Below are 23,276 nucleotides of genomic sequence, written 5' to 3'. Positions count from 1 at the left end.
AGCATACTAAAAAGTTTAGAAAACCATGCACTAAACTATCAACAGGGAGTAGAAACAGAATTTTTCATTTTCTATCCTATGTTTTTTTTCTGAATTATACAAATGATGCAAATTCTCTGTAGAAATTTTAGAAATTAACACATTAGTAAACCTACCATCCAAAAATACTTTTTGAGATTTGACACTTCAAAACCACCATATATATTCTTAGCACATAAATAATCATTTATATGTTCTTACATAAATATATAAACATTTATAAAATCTAGAATCACTTGTTTTATGGGGAGGGAAGGCCATGTCAATAATGTAGGAGGATGGATGGCCCATGGACTAACAAAAATTTCTGTTGTAAATGTTTGACACCAAGGGGAAACGCTTGACCTGGGCCGTTCAATGGGTGATGCTTGAGCTGGCTTTGGAAGGTGAATGCTCTAGTCAAGGAATGTAGATGCTGTGGTGATGGAAACACTTGATAGTCAGGTGGGCTGGAGGTAGGAAGGAGAAGGTAAAGCTGGAGGATACTTGATTTTGTTTTGAGTTTTTGTTTTTTTGAGACTGGGTCTTGCTCTGTCTCCCAGCCTGGAGTGCAGTGGTGCCATCACAACTCACTGCAGCCTTGATCTCCCGGGCTCAAGTGATCCTCCCACCTCAGCCTCCCAAGTAGCTGGGACTACAGGTGCACACCACCATGCCCAGCTAAGTTTTGTATTTTTTGTAGAGATGGGGTTTCACCATGTTGCCCAGGGATGGTCTAGAACTCCTGGACTAAGGGATCCACCCACCTCAATCTCCCAAAGTGCTGGGATTACAGGCATGAGTGACTGTGCCTGGCTGAAGATCCTGGATTTTGAAGGCCCCTGAATGACAGTGAATGTGATGCTATAGGCCACTGGGCTTCCTTGAAGAGTTCTGGGTAAGGATGCAGTCTGGTAAGCTTTATATTTCAGACAGTTTATGAAGTTGTGTGGAGGACAGTTGGGGGAATAGGAGCATGAAAGCCAGGGACAAAGCTGGGCAACCATTGAAATGTCTATAATACATTTTGTTTCCTGACTGAGTACAAACATAGAGGTGACCATGTGTCCTGGCTGGCTGGAGACAATCCTAAATTATGGCTTTGGTCCCAGAGTAATTATATTAACAGCCACTTTCATACTCAAACATGTCTCAGTCTGAAGATTAAATATCATCTACATATACACAGCAACAAAACTTCCACAATTCTTACCTTTACTGTGTGAAAGGCACTGACATTTTATTCTTTTTATTTTTATTTTTTATTATTTTTGAGACACAGTCTCGCTCTGTTGCCCAGGCTGGAGTGCAGTGGCGCGATCTCTGCTCACTGCAACCTCTGCCTCCTGGGTTCAAGTGATTCTCAAGTAGCCTCTCAAGTAGCTGGGATTACAGGCATACGTTACTATGCCCAGCTAATTTCTGTATTTTTAGTACAGACGGGGTTTCACCATGTTGGCCAGGCTGGTTTCGAACTCCTGACCTCAAGTGATCCACCTGCCTCAGCCTCCCAAAGTGCTGGGATTGTAGGCGTGAGCCACCTCGTCTGGCTTTTTTTTTTTTTTCAAATGTTGGTTGCAACCTATTAAATTGATTTCGTGACACACTAAATAGTTCATAACCCTCAGTTTAAACAACTCTGACCTAGACGCCTGCCAAGTCTTAGGAAAATAGGAAGGAGTCAGCTAATTAAGTTTGGGAGATGCATAGTCTAAGGCATTGGTTCTCAACATTGGCAGTGCAAGATCACGTGAGGTACGACTGAACACGGAGATCTCCAAAACTGCGGAGAGTTGTGCGTGTGCACGTATGCACAGACATCTACATGGAAATGGCTGTAACGCATCCAGCCATAAGGCGTACAAGGGTATGTATACTTACAGAGTTAAGAACCACTATTCTCAGGAATTATATGACAGCCTGAGAAGACGCCCAGGATGTAGGAACAGGGAGCAAGCGAGCGTATGGCACCTTGAGGGTGCTCCGCGCGTCTGGTAAAGCCAACGAGCCCCTCCTCTTCGCTGGCCTCTCCGGGGCCTTGCTGACCAGTGGTCGAAGTCACAGGACCAGGTGCGGGTGGCCAGCGTAACCGGGGCAGCCCCGCGGCTTCCCCTCGGCCGCGCCAGGACGCTCGGCACGCGGCGACGACGGCCCCACAGTGCCCCGCGCGCGCAAGCGCAGGCGGCGGCTCCCGGCGTGCAGCTCGGTGGCGGCTGACCCGGCAGCGGGCCGCCTCAGGCAGCCCTGGCCGGGCCGCCCAGGTCCCCGGCAGCGGGGTAGGATGGCGCTAAAGCGGATCCAGAAGGTACGCACTTTCCCACCCTCCGACTCTTTGGGTGTCCGAAGCGTCGAGGTGTGGGCGGGGCGCCGCTGCCGTGAAGTAAAAGGTGACGAAGGCTCCGCGAGTCGCGGATACACCTGCCTAGGAAGGTGGCCGAACAGCCACCCGCGCAGCCTGAAAAGCTAACGCAGCCTGAGAAGGGGATTGCGCGAGCGCGGGGCGGGGCCGGGCCGTGACCACGTGGGCTGCGTCACGCGGGCGGGGCGCCGTGGGGTCACCTGCAGGCTCCTGGACAGCGGGTTGCTGGGTCCCCGGAGTAAGGCAAGCTTGCTCCTCTAGGGTATCCAGAAGGGCTGGATGGGTATCCAGAAGGGTATCCAGGATGAAGCTGGGTCCTAAGGGATGAGTAGGAACTCGGCAGGTGGGGAAGAGGGAAAAAGGCTTTCCTGGCAATGGGGAGACCACGAGGCCTGGAGGACTGACAGGATAGGGGAGAAGCTGAAGGGCAGATGGTGTGGACTCGGGTGGTCCTAGGGGCAGTGCTGAAGTAACTGATTTTTATCCTGTAGGTAAGAGGGAGTCCATGAAGGTTTAATGCATTCACTAGAATTTGGAAAATGCACAACAGTAGAAAAAAGAAGTATTTCTAATCCTATCACTTTACTATTTGTTAACATTTTAGCATACCTATGTTCAGTTTTTTCTATATTTAAAACAATTATCCTGCATTTTGTATTCCACTTATTCACATAATAGTAAATGTAAGCATGTTGTGAAGTAGTATTTATAACTTTTTTTTTTTTTTTTTTTTTGAGACGGTCTTGCTCTGTCGCCCAGGCTGGAGTACAGTGGCACAATCATGGCTCACTGCAGCCTCAACCTTCCGGGTTCAAGTGATCCTCCCTCTTCAGCTTCCTGGGTAGCTGGGACTACATGCCACCATGCCCAGCCAATTGTTTATTTTTTGTAGAGACAGTGTCTCGCTATATTGCCCAGGCTGGTCTCATACTCCTGGGCTTAAGCGATCCTCTTGCCTCTACCTCCTAAAGTGGTGGAATTACAACGTGAGACACCATGTCCAGTTCTGTAACTAATTTTTAACATAAACTTTCCACAAGTACGTGACTACTAACTTATTTAGTCATTACCTGTAGTAGGTAAAACTGTAGTAGGTAAAGGTATGAACTTGGGTGTCAGACAGACCTGGGTTAGAGAATGTGAGGTCACTTATAGTGGGACCTTGGGTAAGGCACTTAATCATTGCTAGCCTTCCAGTCCTACATGTTTACAGAGTTGTTTCGAGAATTAAATGCTATGAAATATGTTTAGCACATGCTTGCTGTATACCAAGCGCTCAATATGAGTTAGCTGCTGCTGTTCAAAATTCTTCACTATTTGCTGTTATGAACTTTGTATTAGTCTGTTTTGTTTGCTATAAAGGAATATCTGAGGCTGAGTAATTAATAAAGAAAAGAAGTTTATTTGGCTCTCAGTTCTGCAGGCTGTACAAGAAGGATAGTGCCAGCATCTGCTTCTGGTGAGGCCTCAGGAAGCTTACAATCATGGCGGAAAGCAAAGGAGAAGCAGGCGTGTCACCTGGTAAGAGAGGGAGCGAGAGAGATGCCAGCTCTTTTAAACACCCAGATCTCGCATGAACTAATAGAGTGAGCACTCACAGATTATTGTTGGGGGGCCACCAAGCCATTCATGAGGAATCTGCGCCCATGACCCAGACACCTCCCAGGCCCCACTTCCAACACTGGCGATCACGTTTCAGCATGAGATTTGGAGGGGACAAATATCCAAACCAGATCAACCATCATTGTACAATGAGCCTTTTCCTTAATTCACATTACTGGGTTTGATTGCCAGAGGTGGAATAACAGGATCTCTGAGAGTATGACTCTTCTTTTTAAATAGCTGTCCAAAAGAGAGATAATTTTGATGAGTTATTCTCTGAAAGGGGTCATCTGTCATCCTAGGACTTTGAAGCAGGTGAATGACGTGCTGAGATCTGTGTTATAAAAAGATCCTTCTGGCGGCAGTGTGGCCTAAAGTGGGACAGAGGGAGACTAGAGGCTGTTGTGAAGATTCAGCAGAGGCTTTGCCCAAATTAATGACCATGGAATGGATGCTAGGCCAGAGCAGTGCCTGGACCACATTACAGAAGTGGAATTGACAGGACTTGAGGAGAGGATGTGGTGAAAGTGAAACAAGGAGGTGTACAAAATGCGTCACTTAGTAGATGGTGGTGTTATTATCTAGGATGGGGAATCAGAAGTTTTGAAGGCAGGGAGGAGGGTAGGAGAGATTAAGGAGTAAAGGTTTGAGCCTACATATTCAAATGTATAGGCTGATAAGATTTATAAAAGGAAGGGTTTGGAAAAACAAGTTTGGACCTTGAGCATGAAATGTCAACTATAGATCCAAGGTAACTGAAGTCATAAGGCCAGGGAGAACTTTTCCTTGATAAGAATCAAGGACAGGCTGGGTGCAGTGGCCCACACCTATATCCCAGCACTCTGGGAGGCCAAGGCGGGTGGATTGCTTGAGTCCAGGAGTTTGAGACCAACTGGGCAACACAGCAAAATTCCATCTCCACTAAAAATTTAAAAATGGCCAGGCGAGGTGGCTCATGCCTGTAATCACAACACTTTGGGAGACCAAGACAGGTGGATCATTTAAGGTCAGGAGTTTGAGACCAGCCTGACCAATGTACTGAAACCCCTCTGTAATAAAAATACAAAAAAATTAGTCAGGCGTGGTGGTGCACGCCTGTAACCCCAACTACTCCAGAGGCTGAGGCAGGAGAATTGCTTGAACCCCAAGGGTAGAGGTTGCAGTGAGCTGAGATTGCACCACTGCACTCCAGCCTGGGTGACAGAGCGAGACTCTGTCTAAAAAAAAAAAAAAGTAAAAAAAAAAAAAAAAATTAGCTGAGCGCAGTGACACACTCCTGTAATCCCAGCTACTCAGGAGGCTAAGGTGGGAGAATCACCTGAGCCTGGGAGGTCAAGACTATAGTGAGCCTCACCACTGCACTCCAGCCTGGGCAACCAGAGTGAGACCCTGTCTTAAAACAAAAACAAAACAAGAATCAAGGTCAAGACTGGCTTCATGTGTGTGTGATGCATTCAGTCTCACAGGGCCCCAGGCTTGGATGGGCTCTGCCTTTGGTTTTATGCTCTGCTGTCACCATGTCAGGAAATTCTTAATAATTATTGAACTAGAGACCCTACGTTTTTACATGCACATAATTTGCCCTGCAAATTATGTAGCAAGACCTGGGGAAAACAACAGAACTGTAGGAAATACAACTTTAAAAGTGTGTCAAGCCTGCAGTGGTGAGATGGCACCATTGAGCCACCACTAGTTAGGATGTCTTGGCTGCAAGTGACAGAAGCTGAGCTGCCCTTGTGCATGGAATTGGAGGTCCTGTGGCAGGACCTTGGGAGCAACTCAGTCCCCCTCTCCTGGCCTGTTTCTGTGTCACTCTGGGTTGAATGGCTCTGGGACACACACCCTGCTGGACATCTGGGAGTAATAGAGACTATTGCTTCCAGAAGAACTGATGAGAATGTTGTCAGAAAGCCCAGCAGATGTTTTTTTTTTCCTTTGCCTTGTTATGAATTATGTCTCATGCTCATTCCTAAACCAATGAGTGGCAAGGAGTCTGGTTACCCTTAGACCTGGAGCTGAGAGTGAGTTGACCAGGAGTCCTTCAGAACAGGAGTCCTTCGGAAAGGAGGAAGGCGGATGGGTGCTGAGCAGGTAACCAGCAATATGCGAGCCTGAGCCAGGTGTGTGGTGTCTACCAGCTGCCCCCTTAAGTTTCCAATCCACAGCTCTTTCTAACCAACTTCAACCCTTTAAAAATATGTTTTCAAATGAATGTTTCAAATTGAATGTTTTTAGATGCACTTTTTATTTATTTAGCTAGTTTAGTTAGTTAGTTAGTTTTTGAGACAGGGTCTTGCCCTGTTACCCAGGCTGGAGTGCAGTGGCTTAATCATAGCTCACTGTAGCCTTGACCTCCTGGGTTCAAGCAGTCCTCCCACTTAGCTTTCCCAGTAGCTGGGACTACAGGTGCCTGCCACCACATCTGGCTAATTTTAAAATTTTTGTAGAGAGTGATTTCACCACGTTGCCAAGGCTGGTCTCAAACTCCTAGGCTCATGCAGTCCTCCCACCTCAGCCTCCCAAAGTGCTGGGATTGCAGGTGTGACAGGGTTGTATGTGACAGCAGTTCAATTTTTTAATTTTTTAATTTTTTTTTTTTTGCTCTTTGATATGTGTATTAGTCCATTCTTACATTGCTATTAGGAAATACCTGGCTGGACACAGTGGCTCATGTCTGTAATCCCAGCATTTTGGGAGGCCGAGGCAGACAGCTCATCTGAGGTCAGGTCCTGGTCAACATGGTGAAACCCCATATCTACTAAAAATACAAAAATTAGCTGGGTGTGGTGGCAGGCGCCTATAATCCTGGCTACTTGGGAGGCTGAGGCAGGAGAATTGCTTGAACCCGGGAGGCAGAGGTTGCAGTGAGTTGAGATCATGCCACTGCACTCCAGCCTGGGCAATAGAGTAAGACTCTGTCTCAAAAAAAAAGAAAGAAAGAAAGAAGCTGAAGGCTGGATGAGGTGGCTCATGCCTGTAATCCTAGCACTTTGGGAGGCTAAGGCAGGTGGATGGCCTGAGCTCAGGAGTTCAAGACCAGCCTGGGCAACATGGCAAAACCCCAGCTCTACCAAAAGTACAAAAAATTAGACAGACATGGTTGGTGGTGTGTGCCTGTGTTCCCAGCTACTCAGGTGACTGAGGTAGAAGGATCGCTTGAGCCTGGGAAGTGGAGGTTGCAGTGAGCCAATATCATGCCCTGCACTCCAACCTGGGTGACAGAGTGAGACCCTATGTCAAAAAAAAAAAAACAAAAAAACAAAAAAAAAACCCTGAGATGAGATAATTTAGGAAGAAAAGAGTTTTAATTGGCTCACAGTTCCACAGGCTATATAAGAAGCATGGCACTAGTGTCTGCTCTGCCTCAGAGGAGGGGAAACTTACACTCACGGTGGAAGGCAAACAGGGAGCAGAGCAGGCATGTTACCTGGGCAGAATAGGAGCAAGAGAGAAAACAAGGGGAGATTCTCCACACTTTTATTTATTTATTTATTTATTTTTGAGACAGGGTCTCTGTCACCCAGGCTGGAGTGTAGTGGTGCAATTTCTGCTCACTGCAGCCTCTGTCTCCCTGGCTCAAGTGATTCTCATGTCTCTGGTTCAAGTGATTCTCATGTCTCAGCCTCTGGAGTAACTGGAATTATAGTGTGTGCCACCACACCTGACTACTTTTTTTTGTCTTTTTAGTAGAGACGGGGTTTTGCCATGTTGCCCAGGCTGGTCTTGAACTCCTGAGCTCAAGTGATCCACCCACTTGGGCCTCCTGAAGTGCTGGGATTACAAGCATGAGCCACCATGACTGGCCATGACACAATTTTTTTTTTTTTTTTTTTTTTTTTTTTTTTGAGACAGAGTCTTGCTCTGTCACCCAGGCTGGAGTGCAGTGGTGCGACCTTGGCTCACTGCAAGCCCCGCCTCCTGGGTTCACGCCATTCTCTGGCCTCAGCCTCCCCTAATAGCTGGGACTACAGGCGCCTGCCACCACGCCTGGCTAATTTTTTGTATTCTTAGTAGAGATGGGGTTTCACCATGTTAGCCAGAATGGTCTTGATCTCCTGACCTCGTGATCTGCCCACCTTGGGCTCCCAAAGTGCTGGGATTACAGGTGTGAACCACTGCGCCCGGCCCATGACACACTTTTAAACAATCAGATCTTGTGAGAAGAGGATAATACCAAGTGGATGATACTAAACCAATCACTTGCCCCCAGGCCTCACCCTCAACATTGGAGATTACCATTTGACAAGAGTTTTGGGTGGGAACACAGATCCAAACTATTATATCAATACATATTTAACACATATACTTTGCAATACATGTACTTTAAAGAAAATTTGGAAAATACCTGGCTGAGCAGGGTGGCTCATGCCTGTAATCTCAGCACTTTGGGAGGCCGAGGCTGATGGATCAGTTGAGGCCAGGAGTTTGAGACAAGCCTGGCCAACATGGCAAAACCCTGTCTCTCCTAAATATGCAAACATTAGTCGGGCATAGTGATATGTGCGTGTAATCCCAGCTACTCGGGAGACTGAGGCATAAGAATCGCTTGAACCCAGGAGATGGAGGCTGCAGTGAACCGAGATGGTGCCACTGCACTCTAGCCTGTGTGACAGAGCAAAATCCTGCCTGTCTCAAAAAAATAAAAATAAAGAAAATTAAAGAAAATTTGGAAAATACTCCCAAAATTCAGTTTTTAAAAAAGTCGTCTCTAGTCATCTAAAGTGGGTCATTTTTTTCTTGCTGGAATGTGTGCCATCCAGTTCCCCTCCTGGGGGGCAACAAATGTTCAAGTAGTCTTCTAGAAATATATATGTATATATATTCTCTACCCATTCATATAATTGTGGTTCACATTTTTGTGGATTTTTTTTCAGTGCCTTTGATGTGTATGTGTTTCAGATTGTTGTCATCATGTAGTACATCAAATTTTATACTCTGCTTTTTTCTTGCCCTTTTCCTTTAATGTTGTATCATGACATTTTCTCCTGTTCTGTAGTCTTTAAAAACGAATTTTCAGTGGCTGCATAATACTTGGTTTAGTTTCTCAAAAAAAAGTTTAACTTCTGATTATAAAGATAGTAATTACTCTTTAAAGAAACTTGAGGCTGGGTGTGGCGGCTCACGCCTGTAATCCCAACACTTTGGGAGGCTGAGGCAGGAGGATCGCTTGAGGTCAGGAGTTCAAGACCAACCTGGCCAGCATGGTGAAACTCATCTCTACTACAAATACAAAAATTAGCCGGGCATGGTGATGCGTACCTGTAATCAATCCCAGCTACTCTGGAGGGTGAAGCACTTGAACCTGGTAGGCAGAGGTTGCAGTGAGCCGAGATGGTGCCAGTGCACTCCAGCCTGGGCAACAGAGTGAGACCCTATCTCAAAAAAATAAAAAATAAAAATAAAAATAAATAAAGAGAACTTGGAAGTAAGATAATGCCGTATTCATCTACTTCAAGATGAATATTTTTTCAAATGTTCACATCTCTAAAATTGGGATGCTTCTTACAATAGCTGTCAGCCAGGTTACCTTCACTTAGTTGTCACTATCTATATGAGTAAACTGGATCATGGCAGTTCATTATGAGGTAAGTACATTGCTGGTACTGTATTTGTTGAGTTCAATTGTTTTAAAAAGATTTTCAAAAAGATAGTGTGATTTAGCACTGAAAAGAAAAGCTTTCATGAACACAGGCACAGAAACAGGACAGTGAAGAGTAAATTTCATACTAGTGAAGCAAATATTTGTTGTTGGAGGAAGGACTGGAATTTCCTAATTCTATGTCAAGCAACCAAACTCTTCATAGCCCGAGAAAGGAAGGTACCACCTACTCTCAATTTGCTAAGGCTGGGTCTTTTTTTTTTTTTTTTTTTTTTTTTTTTTTTGCTGGAATACGTGCAAATAGATTGTGTATCATGGGCCTTTGCAGAATAAGTATTGATGTCTTGAAAGAAAACTCCAGAAACAGTAGTAGAGGACTCTAAGAATTGCCACATTACCATTGTTTTAGAAGACACAGAGGATGATATTGTGTAGACATCAATGACTCAGTGTTGGGCTCTGAATGGGAAGAAACTTTAGGAATACCTGAACAAACCAGTTTATTTATTTCACTTGTTTTTCCTTTTTTTTTTTTTTTGGATGCATGAATGATACTTAAAAAGAAACACACAAAGCTATGTCTAAGCCTAAAATAATTCTTTTGATAAGAGTAATTTTAATTTTTTAATTTTTTGAAACAGAGTCTCACTGTGTCACACAGGAGCAATCTCGGCTCACTGCAACCTCCACCTTCCCGGGCTAAAGCAATTTTTTTTTTCCCCCCACAGGAAGAAAAAATACCTTTTATTTAATGACCAAGTACACACACATTCACACACACACATATGTACATATAACTAAAAAAATTTATTTTGCTCTTTATCATGTGGGATGCATTGTGAAATGTTCTACATTCTTTCATTTAAAGAAAAATGCTGGTCACGTTTTAGTAAAAATATTTCACAAATCACTAATATGTTACAATGCGTAACTGCTCTAGAGCATTAACAATGCTAAGCTATAATTATAGGAAAATAGATATTGGTGCTCCTTCTTAGAATTAGCCCATGTGGTATTTTAGGTACTCAACTCAGAGAAAAAAAAAATGTAACATAGCCTTTTTACCATGTATCCAGCCTGGACATGGTACATGCTTTCAATGAGCTTAAATCACCTACCTTCCTAGGCCCAAGATCTGAGGGAATGATTTGCAACTATGTAACAGGACCCTTTGTCTGTACTATACATTTTATATTTCTTTTTGTACATTGTTTCACTTGTTCCTCACAAGGACCCCGTGAGGTAGGGAGGGGAAAATATCAGCTACACTTTATAGATAATGAAGTTAAGATTCAGAGAGGTTAAGTGACTTTCTTAGTTACCATAAACCTAGTACAAAGCAGAGACAAAATAGTAACTATTAACTTTTAGGTTGGAGGCCCTTTTCTCTAAACCACATAGCTTCTGAGAGTATAATCTAACCCAAAATATTTTTACTGCTTCATCCTCATTTTCTTATTGTTAATTCAGCTTTTTACAGAATACCATAAAAGACCTAATTCTAAATTCATCATTCTAAATTTGTGGTTCTCTATCAGTGTAAACTTATGGCCACAGAACACACTTTTTTTGGAAAGCACTGTCACTTTGGCTCTAAAGGAACATAAGCAATATAAAAAGCCCCAGAGGCCAAGGAAATTGAAGAGAAGTCAGAAGAAGGGATATCAAATGGAATGTATTAATGGATTTTACTCCCTTTAAGCTTGTACTTCTGTGAGAGGGTTCAATGGAGAGCTTTAATGCAGATGAGACTTGAAGCTTTTGAAGAAGATCTAAGTCTTGATTAGGTTATTCAAACTCAGATCTTGAATGCATAATGATGATAGGCCATGGTCTTCAAAAACATTGTACTTGATGCTCTTCCACAGTGCTAGGATTGGAATGCCACAATACATATTGATTCATGTTTTTGTCCATTAATGGTCTGTGGGTTTCTTTAAATGAAGTCCATTTTAGAGTCCATAGATATCAGTGTTCTGCAAAACTGTTGGGGATTGGAGGCTCCCAAAAGACCCCAGACACTCCGCCCTGCCCATGGCATCACCCTGTAAAGCAATTCTTGTGCCTCAGCCTCCTGAATAGCTGGTTATAGCCATGTGCCACCATGCCCAGCTAAGTTTTGTATTTTTAGTAGAGACAAGGTTTCACAGTGTTGGCCAAGCTGGTCTCGAGCTCCTGACCTCAAGTGATCTGCCTACCTCAGCCTCCCAAAGTGCTGGGATTACAGGTGTGAACCACTGTACACAGTCTAATAAAAGTAATTTTTAAGTAAAATTAAAGTTTATGTGCAAAGAAAGCATTTGGTGTTAGCTTATTTGCCAGCATGTCCCCCCTCCCACCCCGCCAATTGTATGTAAAGTAAAATTGTGTCTTACAAAGGATGGAGTCTTGGAGTTGATGGAACACAGTTAAGAAATAACTGGGTGTGTAGCATGGTTTGCTTAACTCTTCTCTACTAATATTCAATACTTTAACTTACGTTCTCTTTTTTGGAACTTCTCAACTTTTATCATTGTTACTTGTAATACTAATTACTATATAAACTTAACCTACTTAATCCTTTACAATAAATAAAATATTTATACATTTAATGATTTGATAATAAATTCCTATGGTTCAAAAGGTGCAAAGGATATGCAGGGAAAAGTCTCCGGCCCAAGACTGTCCCTAGCCATCCAATTCCCCTCCTGGAGGGGCAACCAGTGTCGAAGTATTCTTCTAGAAATATATATATATTCTACTTATTCCTCTCCCTTTTTATAATACTAATTGTGGCACTCTCTATACCACTATTGTCATGATATTTACTAGTTGCTCTTGCTTACATTATATACATTAAAAACTTACATGCAAAATTTGTAGCCGCACAATAGTGCCGGCAAGTTGGCAGGCAAGTATGATTACAGCTTAACAGATAATTATACTGAGGCCCAAAGAGGTGGAAGTGATTTCCTCAGTGATGGAGCTCGGACTCAGACCTGAGTCTTCTAACCCTGTGAGGTGAACACAGGAATTCGATGTGTGAGTGGACTAGTTTCTTTCAAGTCACACCATTCTTCCTTGAAATGCCAGTTAGCATTCAAAACTCCTGGGTGCTGGTTGGAGTCTATCAATGGGGATCCACACATGGCCTTTCAGGGATCATTAAGTGTGGGTGTAACTGTTGATCACACCTCTAAAGGGGCCATGGATTCTGCGTACTGGCAGTGCAAAAGCATAGAGGTGTGGGAAAACCTTGTGAGGTAGAGGGAATTGGTCTGTACTGCTGGCTTTTCCTGCCCCTGGCTCTTCATGTAACCTCTTCAGGATTTGCCTTAGCGATTCTATCATAGAGCTCATTTATCCATGCAGTATCGCAACGAATGTAAACAATTCCCCTGTACCATGATAGTGGAGGTGCTGAGGGGCACATAGCAGAGAGGTAAGCAAAAAGGAACTGTTCCACAGAGATTTCTGTAGCTCTTGCATTTCTGAGCCTGTCCTCGGTCCCCTTGCATGACCTCAGTTGTTCCCAAGTTAAATTCTTTTTTGACCACTCCTAATGCTGCTTCCTGAGTGCTTTCCAAGTATAATTCATTTTACTTATGAGGAAATGGGTTCAGATATATTAGATACTATTAGAATTGGCCAGTGGTATACTGGTAGATGTTTAAAGATCAACCCTCGGGGAGAAAACATGGCCCTGATTTGTAGCACTTGCTGGCTTCTGTGATGTTAATACTTCCATCTTGGCTGATTAAATTTGAAGTGAAGGGGATAAATGCAGGATGGCCAGAGGTGGTTACTGAAATGATCAGCGTGTCCAGAGACATATGGTGAAATCAGGAGAGTTTGTGTAGATAGGACAGTGTTTGGCTTAATTCAGAGATGGTTTCCCATAAAGGGAATCTAGTTGTGGTATAATCCCCGATCCCCACTGGTGCAGTGTTAGACTTTGGCTCAAGTGCCAAAGTCTCCACATTCAGAGCCCTAGGACTTACCACATAACCAGTGGTGACTGGGGTGATTGGGATGGTGGTTGGGGAGGCAAAGTAGAGAGATGAGCGCTTCCTTGGTGCTAACTGCTTCCATACATTAATTCATTAGCCTAGTAGTAAAACCTGGCACCTATCCTTCTCCCAGAACTCTCTTCTGGTCTGCTTTGCTTCCATATCCTCAGCACCTGGGGGCCTAGGGATGTCTTCTACCTGAGGAGGTGGGAGGCTAGGCTTGGAGGTAAGGCAGAGCTACGTGTGACTGACTTCTTGCCTGCCCTCTTCCAGCTGTGTACCTTGAGTAGGTAACTTCATCTCTTTACAATTCAATTTCCTAATGTATAAAATGGAAATGATCATACCTACTTCTCTGGTATCTTTATAGCAGGGAGTAGACTCCTATGACCCACCTTGTCTCTAACCCACTCCTGAGGCCTAGGAGCCTCCTCCCACCAGGAGAATTCCTTCCAGCTACCAAGATTGGTGTGTAAAGGCAGAATCCCCAACATACAGGCGCTCTGACCCACTATCTCATGTTCTAGGAATTAACCGACTTGCAGAGGGATCCTCCTGCCCAGTGTTCCGCGGGACCTGTGGGTGATGACTGTAAGTATTTTGGGGAGCTTCAGGTTGTAGGAGGATTGTAATTAAGATCCCCAAATTTAGGCCGGGTGTGGTGGCTCATGCCTGTAATCCTAGCACTTTGGGAAGCCAAGGTGGGTGGATTACCTGAGGTCAGGAGTTTGAAACTAGACTGGCTAACATGGCGAAACCCTGTCTCTACTAAAAGTACAAAAATTAGCTGGGCATGCTGGCATGTGCCTGTAATCCTAGCTACTTGGGAGGCTGAGGCAGGAGAATCGCTTGAACCCAGGAGGCAGAGGTTACAGTGAGCCGAGATCGTGCCACTGCACTCCAGCCTGGGCAACAGACTCCGTCTAAAAAACAAACAAACAAACAATCAAAACCAAACAACCAAATTATCAGCCAAGCAGTATTTAAGAAAACCAGTCAGTTATTTTCCCTTCATTTGCTTGTGAATGGCTTTTTTATTTGAGGTCTAGGCCATGAGTTCACAGCAGCTTGGCTGGTCAGGTTATACTCAAAGTAGAACCTGCATTGCCTCTCATGTCCCATAGTCACCGCTTCCCTCTTCTGGCGCATGAGAAAGCCAGCTTGGCCTGAGGAGTCACATCGGCTGCTGGAAAGTGCCCTTGGCCAAGTCATACTTGGGTGCTGGTGTAAATATTGTTGGAGTTGGTCTAGAGGACCTGGTGCTGCTGCAGCTCCTGGGAGCAGAGCAGGACAGCCGAGGAGGGGCAGGGCAGGGTAGGGCAGTGGCCACTTGCCTCTGCCAAGGGGAAGGGCAATCCCTATTATTTTCTCCCACTTCTTCCCTGGGGGAGACTGAAGGAGCAGTTCTGGACAGCTTCTCGGGAGAGAGAGGGAGAAGCAGCACTACCTATTCTAGGCCTCTGCCGTCCCTCACAGGTGGTAGCCGAGGCTGAGCTGCCCAGCACTAGGGTTTCCAGGCCTGTCCTCTGCCCACTCACCTTGCCTCCACTTTGCGGGCTTCTTGGGCTCTGGAACACCAATCCTTCCCTGTGAGGCTTCAGTAACTGCAGCCGTAGGAAAGTAGGTGGGGAGGGGAGATACTATGTGTTCAAGGAAAGTGGTGTCAGAGGTACATATACCAAAGAATCAAAAACAGACTGAGACAGAATGTGTATACCAATGTTCACAGCACCATTATTCATGATTTTCAGAAGCTGGTAACAACCCAAGTGCCCATCAGTGGAAAATAGATAAACAAAATATGGTTCTGATATACATTACAACATGAAAACCTGCGAAGTGAAATAAGCCAGAAAGAAAATAATGAATATATGATTCCACTTACATGAAATATCTAGATTAGGCAAATTCATAGAGACAGGTGGTAGATGGGAGATTACCTGAGGCTGACGGGAGGGAAAATGGGAGAAATATTGTTTCATGGGTACAGAATTTGTTGGGGGTGATGGAAAGTTTTGGAAATGGTTGGGGGGATGGTTCTACAGCATCATGAAGGCATACAATGCCACAGAATTGTACACTTAAAAGTTGTTTAAATTGCGTATTTTATTATATATTTTTTACTACAATAAAACAAAAAGAAATTTCACAAAGCTGGAAAAAAAGAGGGCATGCCAACATATGTGTGCCTGCATGTTCTGGGAAGGGACTGAGCTTAGAGGAGCCAGGGGTAGGCAGATGGAGCCACTGAAAATGGAGGACTCTAAAGTCTTTACGTGGGAGTTTAAATCTCGTTTTTGGAACAGAGCAGAAATGTTTCCCAGCTGCCTATGCAGAGTGTGAGAAACAAGAATAACTCAGCTCCACTGTCTCCTGGTACCTGCTCATCACTCTGCTTCTCACTAATCAGCGATTACCTCATGTTGTCCTCACAAGCACCCCAGGTCTCTATAGCATGCTTCCCCTCCTACCTGTCACTTAAGATAATATCAGATTAAACTGGGATTGCTGTAAACTTGAACTAGTTCTTGTTTAGCCTTAGCTGTCTAGAGGCAGCTCCCTGATGCTCAGCTCAGCTCAGACTTACCTTGCACCAGGCTAAGAGAGGCTAGCGTCAAGGCCAGCCACCACAGTTAGGGCTCAGTGGGTGGAAGCTAGCCTTTGGGGCCATTTCACACCCGCCTCGTGGGCTCACAGCCATTTCCAGCATCCCTCCTCTATATCTTTTCTTGTCCTCTTGCTTTTGGGGCCTTCTCTTCTGACTCTGCCCTCAAGCCCTGCTTAGTGTCCCTGCAGCCCTCAGAGTTAAAGTGAACAAGACCAGAGGATTCTAACCTGTTCTGAAATATATTATCAAAAACACTTTTATTTAATAAAGAATTCCATTCACATTAACATTAGGCAAAGATATATCTACTTTCAACTAATGATTAGCATGAATTGGAATAAAAACAGTCAAAGCAAAAAAAAAAAAAGTGATATTTTCATTAACTCAGGCAGCCTTATTATAGGTAAAGGTGTTCTGTTCAGCACCATTTCTTCGAAATATTGAAAAGCGCTCATGGGCCACCTTGACTACTTTTGAACACCTCTAGGGGTTTAGGAAACTTCTGCTTTAGTCCCTGCACTTGTGCTCCCACCCCAAACCTTGGTGCTTTCCTGGGCCTCCTGTTGGGTAGAGCCTGTGGGATACTTAAACAGGTGACAGGAAGCCCAGGACAGGAGCAGGTCTGAAACTTTGGGCTAATTCCATTTCCACTATGAATCCATATGAGACAGAATTCTCTTGAGAATAACAGGCCCTTCAGATGATCCCAGCAACCCATTCCTGTGGGTGAGTAGGCATTTTCCACAAAGGCCCTAGAGTCAATATCCCTGGGACCATTTGTATGACTTGAGAACCTTGAATGTGAGTGTTTGGGCCACACTAGGCTAGCCTTGCTGAAACACAGGAGCTGTTCTGGGAATGGGTAGAACAGTGAAAGGCACCTGAGATGCTGGAAAGGGTGTAGGGTGTGATGTGCAGCAAGAGGAGGCTCTAAACTCCTGCCAAATGGTGGCGACCTGGAAGGGAAGCATGAGAGGGGTTCATCGTGACCTTGTTACTGAGTGCCCAGAGCACAGGGCACTGCCCAGGGGGTGGGCAGGAGAGGACTCAGATAGAGGCAGCACCCGTGAGGCTCCAGGGCCATGGGCAGTTGGCTCCTGAGAGAGACTCTTTGAAGAGGGCTTCAGAATAAATCGGGGAAGAACCAAGGAATAGAAGGGTTTATACAGAGCAGTAAGGAAAATGGCTGAAAGCTAGCCAAGGCTTCAATTCTGTGCAAAGAACTGACTGAATTGTAGTCACTGGCATTTGTGTAGTAAAGAATTTAATCTCGGCTAAGCACAGTGTCTCACGTCTGTAATCCCAGCGCTTTGGGAGGCTGAGGCTAGCAGATTTCTTGAGCCCAGCCTGGGCAACATGGTGAAACCTCATCTCTACAAAACAACAGCAACATAAGGAATTTAATCTTGTCCCCAAAAGATCTGGCCATCATCCTTAACACGTAGGGGGCGATCTCTAAGATATCATACCTGATAGGAATGCCTTTGTTTGGCTGGAAGCTTTGATGCACACCAACAATGTGATTTAGGGTGAGGAATGGCCACACCAAGTAGACCAACCATGTGATTTAAGGTGAGAGCCTAGCCCGGGCAACATAGCAAGACCCCATCTCTACAAAAATGAAAAAATAAAGGTAAAAAAATTAGCCAGATGTGGTGGCACATACCTGCTGTCCCAGCTCCTCAGGAGGTTGAGACAGGATAGCTTGAACTCAGGAGTTTGAGACTGCAGTGAGCTATAATCATGCCACTGCCCACCAGCCTGGGTGGCAAAGTGAGACCATCTCAAAAAAATAAAAAAATAAGGTGGGGACTTGGATCATGCCTGGAGGAGCCGGAGACTGGAGCCTGAGATCAGCCCTATGGCATTCACATCAGTCAGTCATGCTCTCAGGGTAGAGCCCCAATAAGAATTCTAAATACGGAGGCTCCAGTGAGCATTCCTGATTGGGTGCTCTGTGTGTGTTGCCGTACAGCAATGCCAGGAGAGTAACACAGCCTGACTCCACGGAGAGAGAAGAATGGAAGCTCTGCGTTTGGACCCTCCTGATGTTAACTTATGCTGTTTCCCTGGGATAACCGGCAATCTCGAGCACACCCGCTTTCAGTGAGCTCTGGGAGTCCTAGGCAGTTATTGCATCTTGGGTGGTTTGGGGAACCCCAGTCTTGCAGTTGGTGTCAGAAGTGAATGCATCTCGTGTGTACAGTGCCCTGTAATTTAGCAGTGCATTTTCAGTAGAAATGTTTCTTGGGGGGTCTCTTACATGCCCATCTCTCTTTTGTCTTGTAGTGTTCCACTGGCAGGCCACCATCATGGGCCCGGTAGGTAGTAGCTGCTGAGCACACCACTCCAGTTTTGCTTCCTGCACTTTGGGCTTAGCACATGCACTGATCTCTTCCTGTGTCTCATCATTCCAGAATGACAGTCCTTACCAAGGAGGTGTTTTCTTCCTGACCATCCACTTTCCTACGGATTACCCGTTCAAGCCCCCAAAGGTGAGGTGCCCCTCACAACTCCCCTGATGTTTGGATGAAGGACAGCATGTGATGAGGGGCCCTTCAAGTCAGGTATAGGTAAAAAGAGCTGTACGTGGGGCTTCTCTGAGGGCCCACTGCTCCACCCTGTGGTGACAGCCTCCCAGGACTTTAACCACTGGACTTTGGGAATTAGCACCTGTTGTGACCAAGGGTCAGTGGGGTGAGCTGGTGCTGGCCTCCTTACTGAGGCCACAGTTTGAATGCTTTTCCTTGTGACTGTAGCTGAGTCTGGTCATGTCTCCAGGCTCTGGCTCCCTTCTCTGTGGTCCCTTAGAGTTAGGACAGGGGTTCTCTGCTGGGGTGATTTTGCTATTGCCCTAGGGACATTTGGGCAACATCTTGGGATATTTTGGGTTATCAAAACTGTGGTGAGGGGGTACTGCTGGTATCTAGTGGGCAAAGGCCAGGGTATCCCAGGGATTCCCTACAGTGCCTAGAACAGCCTCCCTTCCCATGACAGAGAATGATCAGCCCCAAGTGTCAATAGTGCCAAGGTGGACACACCCTGGTTTAGGACTGGTGAATCACACCTTCACTTTCCTTTATTAAGTTAAAAGAATAGCAAACCTCCTTTGCCCTTTATGCACACACCATCCCATCAGTGGAGTTTTAGAGAGCAGTGCCACCAGAGGGAAGGAGAAGCCCAGGGAGCTGCCTCGACCACCCTGCCCTAGCATGTATTGTGCACTGCAGGTCGTCTCATCCCCTGGACCCTTGCACCTCATACTCCTTCTTACCTGGGCTCTGCATGGGTAGCTGAGCCTGCTCTGAGGCTCACAGTCCTGTGGAGGAGGCAGGGCATTTAGCGTGTGAGCCAGTCGTCAGCACTGTCAGCACTGGGGAGGAGCACAAGCAGTGGTTGGCAGCAGGAGCTGGGGTGGTGGGGAGATCGCCCTGAGAAGGGGGAACTACAGAAGCTCAGCAAGGGGGCAGACGGGTCCCCAGGAAACTGCCCCAGGGGAGTGAGCGTGTGAGGAGTTGGGAAGGAGGCCAGAGGTGTACAGATGGCCCCAGGAGTAGGGTCTGCACGCCATTGTGGGGATTGCCACACCAAAACGATCACTCTGCTGCCTTGTGGAGAAGAGGCTGGGTTCAAGCAATTCTCCTGCCTCAGCCTCCTGAGTAGCTGGGACTACAGGTACTTGCCATCACACGTAGCTAATTTTTGTATTATTTTTAGTAGAGACAGGGTTTCACAATGTTGGCCAGGCTGGTCTCGAACTCCTGGCCTCTGGTGATCCACCTGCTTCTACCTCCCAAAGTGCTGGGATTCCAAGTGTGAGCCACCACACCTGGCCAGGTTGTGCATTTTGGCAAGACTTACTCAAAAGTCCTGCATCTGCATCAGACACCTTAGCCGAGGGGTTGTGACATTGCTGTGTCTTACTACCTTGACTTGGCCTTGATGACTCAGTTTGAGTCAGAGGCTTAGCTGCTGTTTTGCATGTTGTTTATCTGAGTCAGTGTGAAGAAGCCACTTCTGTGCTCGCCAGCTGCAGCTCTGTCCAGACATCACCACCAGAGGCTACCTGGTGCCTGAGCATTTTAAATCTTGGTTAAATATGCTTAGGATCCCAGAGACCTTTTAAACTTTTGGCAAGGGAGTAGGGTGTGCTGCGCAGGGCAATGACAGATGCTAAAATAGCTTTGCCACATTAGAGTACAACTGCTGTTCAAGGGGGTTTGGTTGAAAAATCATAAACATGCTTCATGGTGCTCTGATCCACCCCTTCTCCCTTACCCTCTGGAGAGACTGTGGCAGTGTCTATCAAGTAGTAATTTTCTAGCTTATCTCTTTCATTACTGTGTGAGCAGCTGAGGATTTTCCTTAAACAGATATGGATGTAGTCCTGAATGTCTGTTGGGTGTTTTCAGGGTACCTAATTGCCCAAGGACAAAGGAGAAACAGTGATTATTATTATTTCTAAATTATTATTATTATTTTTTGAGACACAGTTTTTCTCTTGTCACCCAGGATAGAGTGCAGTGGCATGATCTCGGCTCACTGCAAGCTCCTCCTCTCGGGTTCAAGCGATTCTCCTGCCTCAGCCTCCCAAGTAGCTGGGATTACAGGCACCCGCCACCATGCCTGGCTAATTTTTTGTGTTGTTAGTAGAGATGGGGTTTTGCCATGTTGGGCAGGCTGGTCTTGAACTCCTGACCTCAGGTGATCCGCCCGCCTTGGTCTCTCAAAGTGCTGGGATTACAGGTGTGAGCCACTGTGCCCAGCCAACAGTGGTTATTATTAAAAGACTAAGAAGTAAGCTCTGTGGGTGAGTTGGGATTATTTTAGCAAGGAGAGATGTGAGCTAAAAGGTGACAGTGACATTCTATGAGGGAAGAAAGTGCTTCTGTCTTTTAAAAACCTCCTTCTACAGGGAACAGGAGCAACTGGATTTATGTTTTGGCACAAATTTTCTGACAATAGGAGGAATCTGGCAAGATTGCATGGTCTTTATTGGAGATATTGAGGCAGATACTTAATATCTGAGATGATTTTGAAGTTTGACCCTTTCTGGGAAAAATTATATGGTAATAGATATTCGAGCTCACATGCACATAACTCTCTTCTCATATTCCAAAGTAAGTTTAAAAAATATTAAAAACTATATCAAACATGCAAAAAATGGTAGATAATTATATAAAGGATGTTTGTGCATCTCCATCTAGCCTAAGAAGTACCAGTGAGTTCTCAGAGCTAGCGGAGGAGGCAAAATCCTTTTTTTTGTTTTTTTTCGAGATGGAGTCTTGCTCTGTGACGCAGGGTGGTGTGCAGTGGAGTCTCAGCTCACTGCAACCTCTGCCTCCCGGATTCAAGCAATTCTCCTGCCTTAGCTTCCCAAGTAGCTGGGATTACAGGCAGGTGCCACCACACCTGGCTAATTTTTTTTGTATTTTTAGGTAGAGACGAGGTTTCTCCATATTGGCCAGGCTAGTCTCGAACTCCTGACCTTGTGATCCACCCACCTCGACCTCCCAAAGTGCTAGGATTACAGGTGTGAGCCACCACGCCCAGCCGGCAAAATCCTTATGTTCCTTTGCCCCAGCCCCTGCGTTGAGGTCACTGCTCACCCAGAGGGAGTGTAGGTGAGGCAGATTCTTAGGCTCCTGTAGCAGTGGAAGCTGCACCTGACTCAGAACACCTTGCACATCACAGAGAGCAGACTCTCCATGGGTCCCACAACATCCCTGGGAGAGGTACCATGTACCTATATATAGTGAAGGCTCTGAGGTCCAAGGTCATTTGAAGAAATAGTGTGTGGTTTAAAACAAAAACAAAAACAAAAACAGAAAAAAAAAGTCAAATGTAGGAGAGTATACAGTAGAAAATAGGACCTTCTTTCAACTTTGTCTCTCTAACCATGCCCGGCCCCCGCCTTTTTTTTTTTCCCACAAGGCACTGAGTCTTACTTGTCATTTCATTTCTCTTTCAGGAGTAATCTCCACCTGGATAAGCACTTGTTTGTGCTTCCTTGTTTCTCCCATGAATGGAACAGGCGTTTCCATGAATCTGCATCTTGCTTTTCCCATAGCAATATATCTTGGAAATTGTTCCATATGATCACATTCATGTTTTAAAAATTCACCTCATTCTTTTTAAACAGTTGTGTAATATTCTGTTGCTTATTTATAACATTAATTTAACCAGTAATCAATCTGAAGACATTTAGGTTTCACATCTTTTGTTACAGTGGGTATCCTTACATATTTGAAGTGCACAAGGGTATTTTAGGACTAAATTCTGAGAAGGGGGTGGTCTTACAAAGGGTGAAATAGAAAGGTGGGGAGGGTTTGTGGCCTGGCAGAGGGTCCATGGCCTGAGCTTTTATTTGTTATTATTATTATACTTTAAGTTCTAGGGTACACGTGCACAACGTGCAGGTTTGTTACATAGGTATACATGTGCCATGTTGGTTTGCTGCAGCCATCAACTTATCATTTACATTAGGTATTTCTCCTAATGCTATCCCTCCCCCAGCCTCCCACCCCCTGACAGGCCCTGGTATGTGATGTTCTTCGCCCTGTGTCCATGTGTTCTCATTGTTCAATTCCCACCTATGAGTGAGAACATGCAGTGTTTGATTTTCTGTCCTTGTGATAGTTTGCTGAGAATGATGGTTTCTGGCTTCATCCATGTCCCTGCAAAGGACACAAACTCATCCTTTTTTATGGATGCATAGTATTCCATGGTGTATATGTGCCACATTTTCTTAATCCAGTCTATCATTGATGGACATTTGGGTTGGTTCCAAGTCTTTGCTATTGTGATAGTGCCGCAATAAACATACGTGTGCATGTGTCTTTATAGTAGATATACGCAGTAATGGGATCACTACTGAATCAAATGGTATTTTTAGTTCTAGAAATGCCATTTCTAGAACTAGAGGAATACCTTGAGGAATCGCTACACTGTCTTCCACAATGGTTGAACTAATTTACACTCCCACCAACAGTGTAAAAGCATTTCCATTTCTCCACATCCTCTTCAGCATCTGTTGTTTCCTGACTTTTTAATGATTGCCATTCTAACTGCCATGAGATGGTATCTCATTGTGGTTTTAAT

At 45.1% G+C, this 23,276-nt stretch overlaps 2 protein-coding genes across 18 annotated transcripts in view; one reads left to right on the top strand and one right to left on the bottom strand.

Moving 5' to 3' along the window:
* URGCP (upregulator of cell proliferation) overlaps positions 1-2,212 on the bottom strand; it is a 47,740-nt gene extending 45,528 nt beyond the window's left edge. For 3 of the 4 annotated variants that reach the window (XM_073008915.1, XM_073008914.1, XM_073008916.1), the window contains exon 1: positions 1,900-2,212. The gene's annotated coding sequence lies outside the window, so the exon portion shown is untranslated. The remainder of the gene's footprint in view (positions 1-1,899) is intronic. The other variant, XM_007981486.3, reaches the window with a different exon arrangement.
* UBE2D4 (ubiquitin conjugating enzyme E2 D4) overlaps positions 1,787-23,276 on the top strand; it is a 28,477-nt gene continuing 6,987 nt past the window's right edge. For 5 of the 14 annotated variants that reach the window (XM_073008919.1, XM_073008917.1, XM_073008923.1 and 2 more), the window contains exons 1-5: positions 1,813-1,885; positions 3,801-3,898; positions 14,095-14,158; positions 18,465-18,496; positions 18,593-18,670. In XM_073008919.1, coding sequence (XP_072865020.1) covers positions 1,828-1,885; positions 3,801-3,898; positions 14,095-14,158; positions 18,465-18,496; positions 18,593-18,670 — 330 coding nt within the window. In that variant the 5' untranslated portion in view covers positions 1,813-1,827. Of the gene's footprint in view, positions 1,886-2,216; positions 2,324-2,556; positions 2,621-2,686; positions 2,721-3,792; positions 3,899-14,094; positions 14,159-18,150; positions 18,282-18,464; positions 18,497-18,592; positions 18,671-23,276 lie in introns of those variants that run through there. The other 9 variants (XM_007981490.3, XM_073008922.1, XM_073008929.1 and 6 more) reach the window with 7 other exon arrangements.

This window comes from Chlorocebus sabaeus, chromosome 21, assembly GCF_047675955.1.
Source record: "Chlorocebus sabaeus isolate Y175 chromosome 21, mChlSab1.0.hap1, whole genome shotgun sequence".
In the NCBI taxonomy this organism is placed as follows: domain Eukaryota; kingdom Metazoa; phylum Chordata; class Mammalia; order Primates; family Cercopithecidae; genus Chlorocebus; species Chlorocebus sabaeus.
Note: the sequence above shows the minus strand (reverse complement) of the source record. Positions and strands in the feature narration are given on the sequence as shown.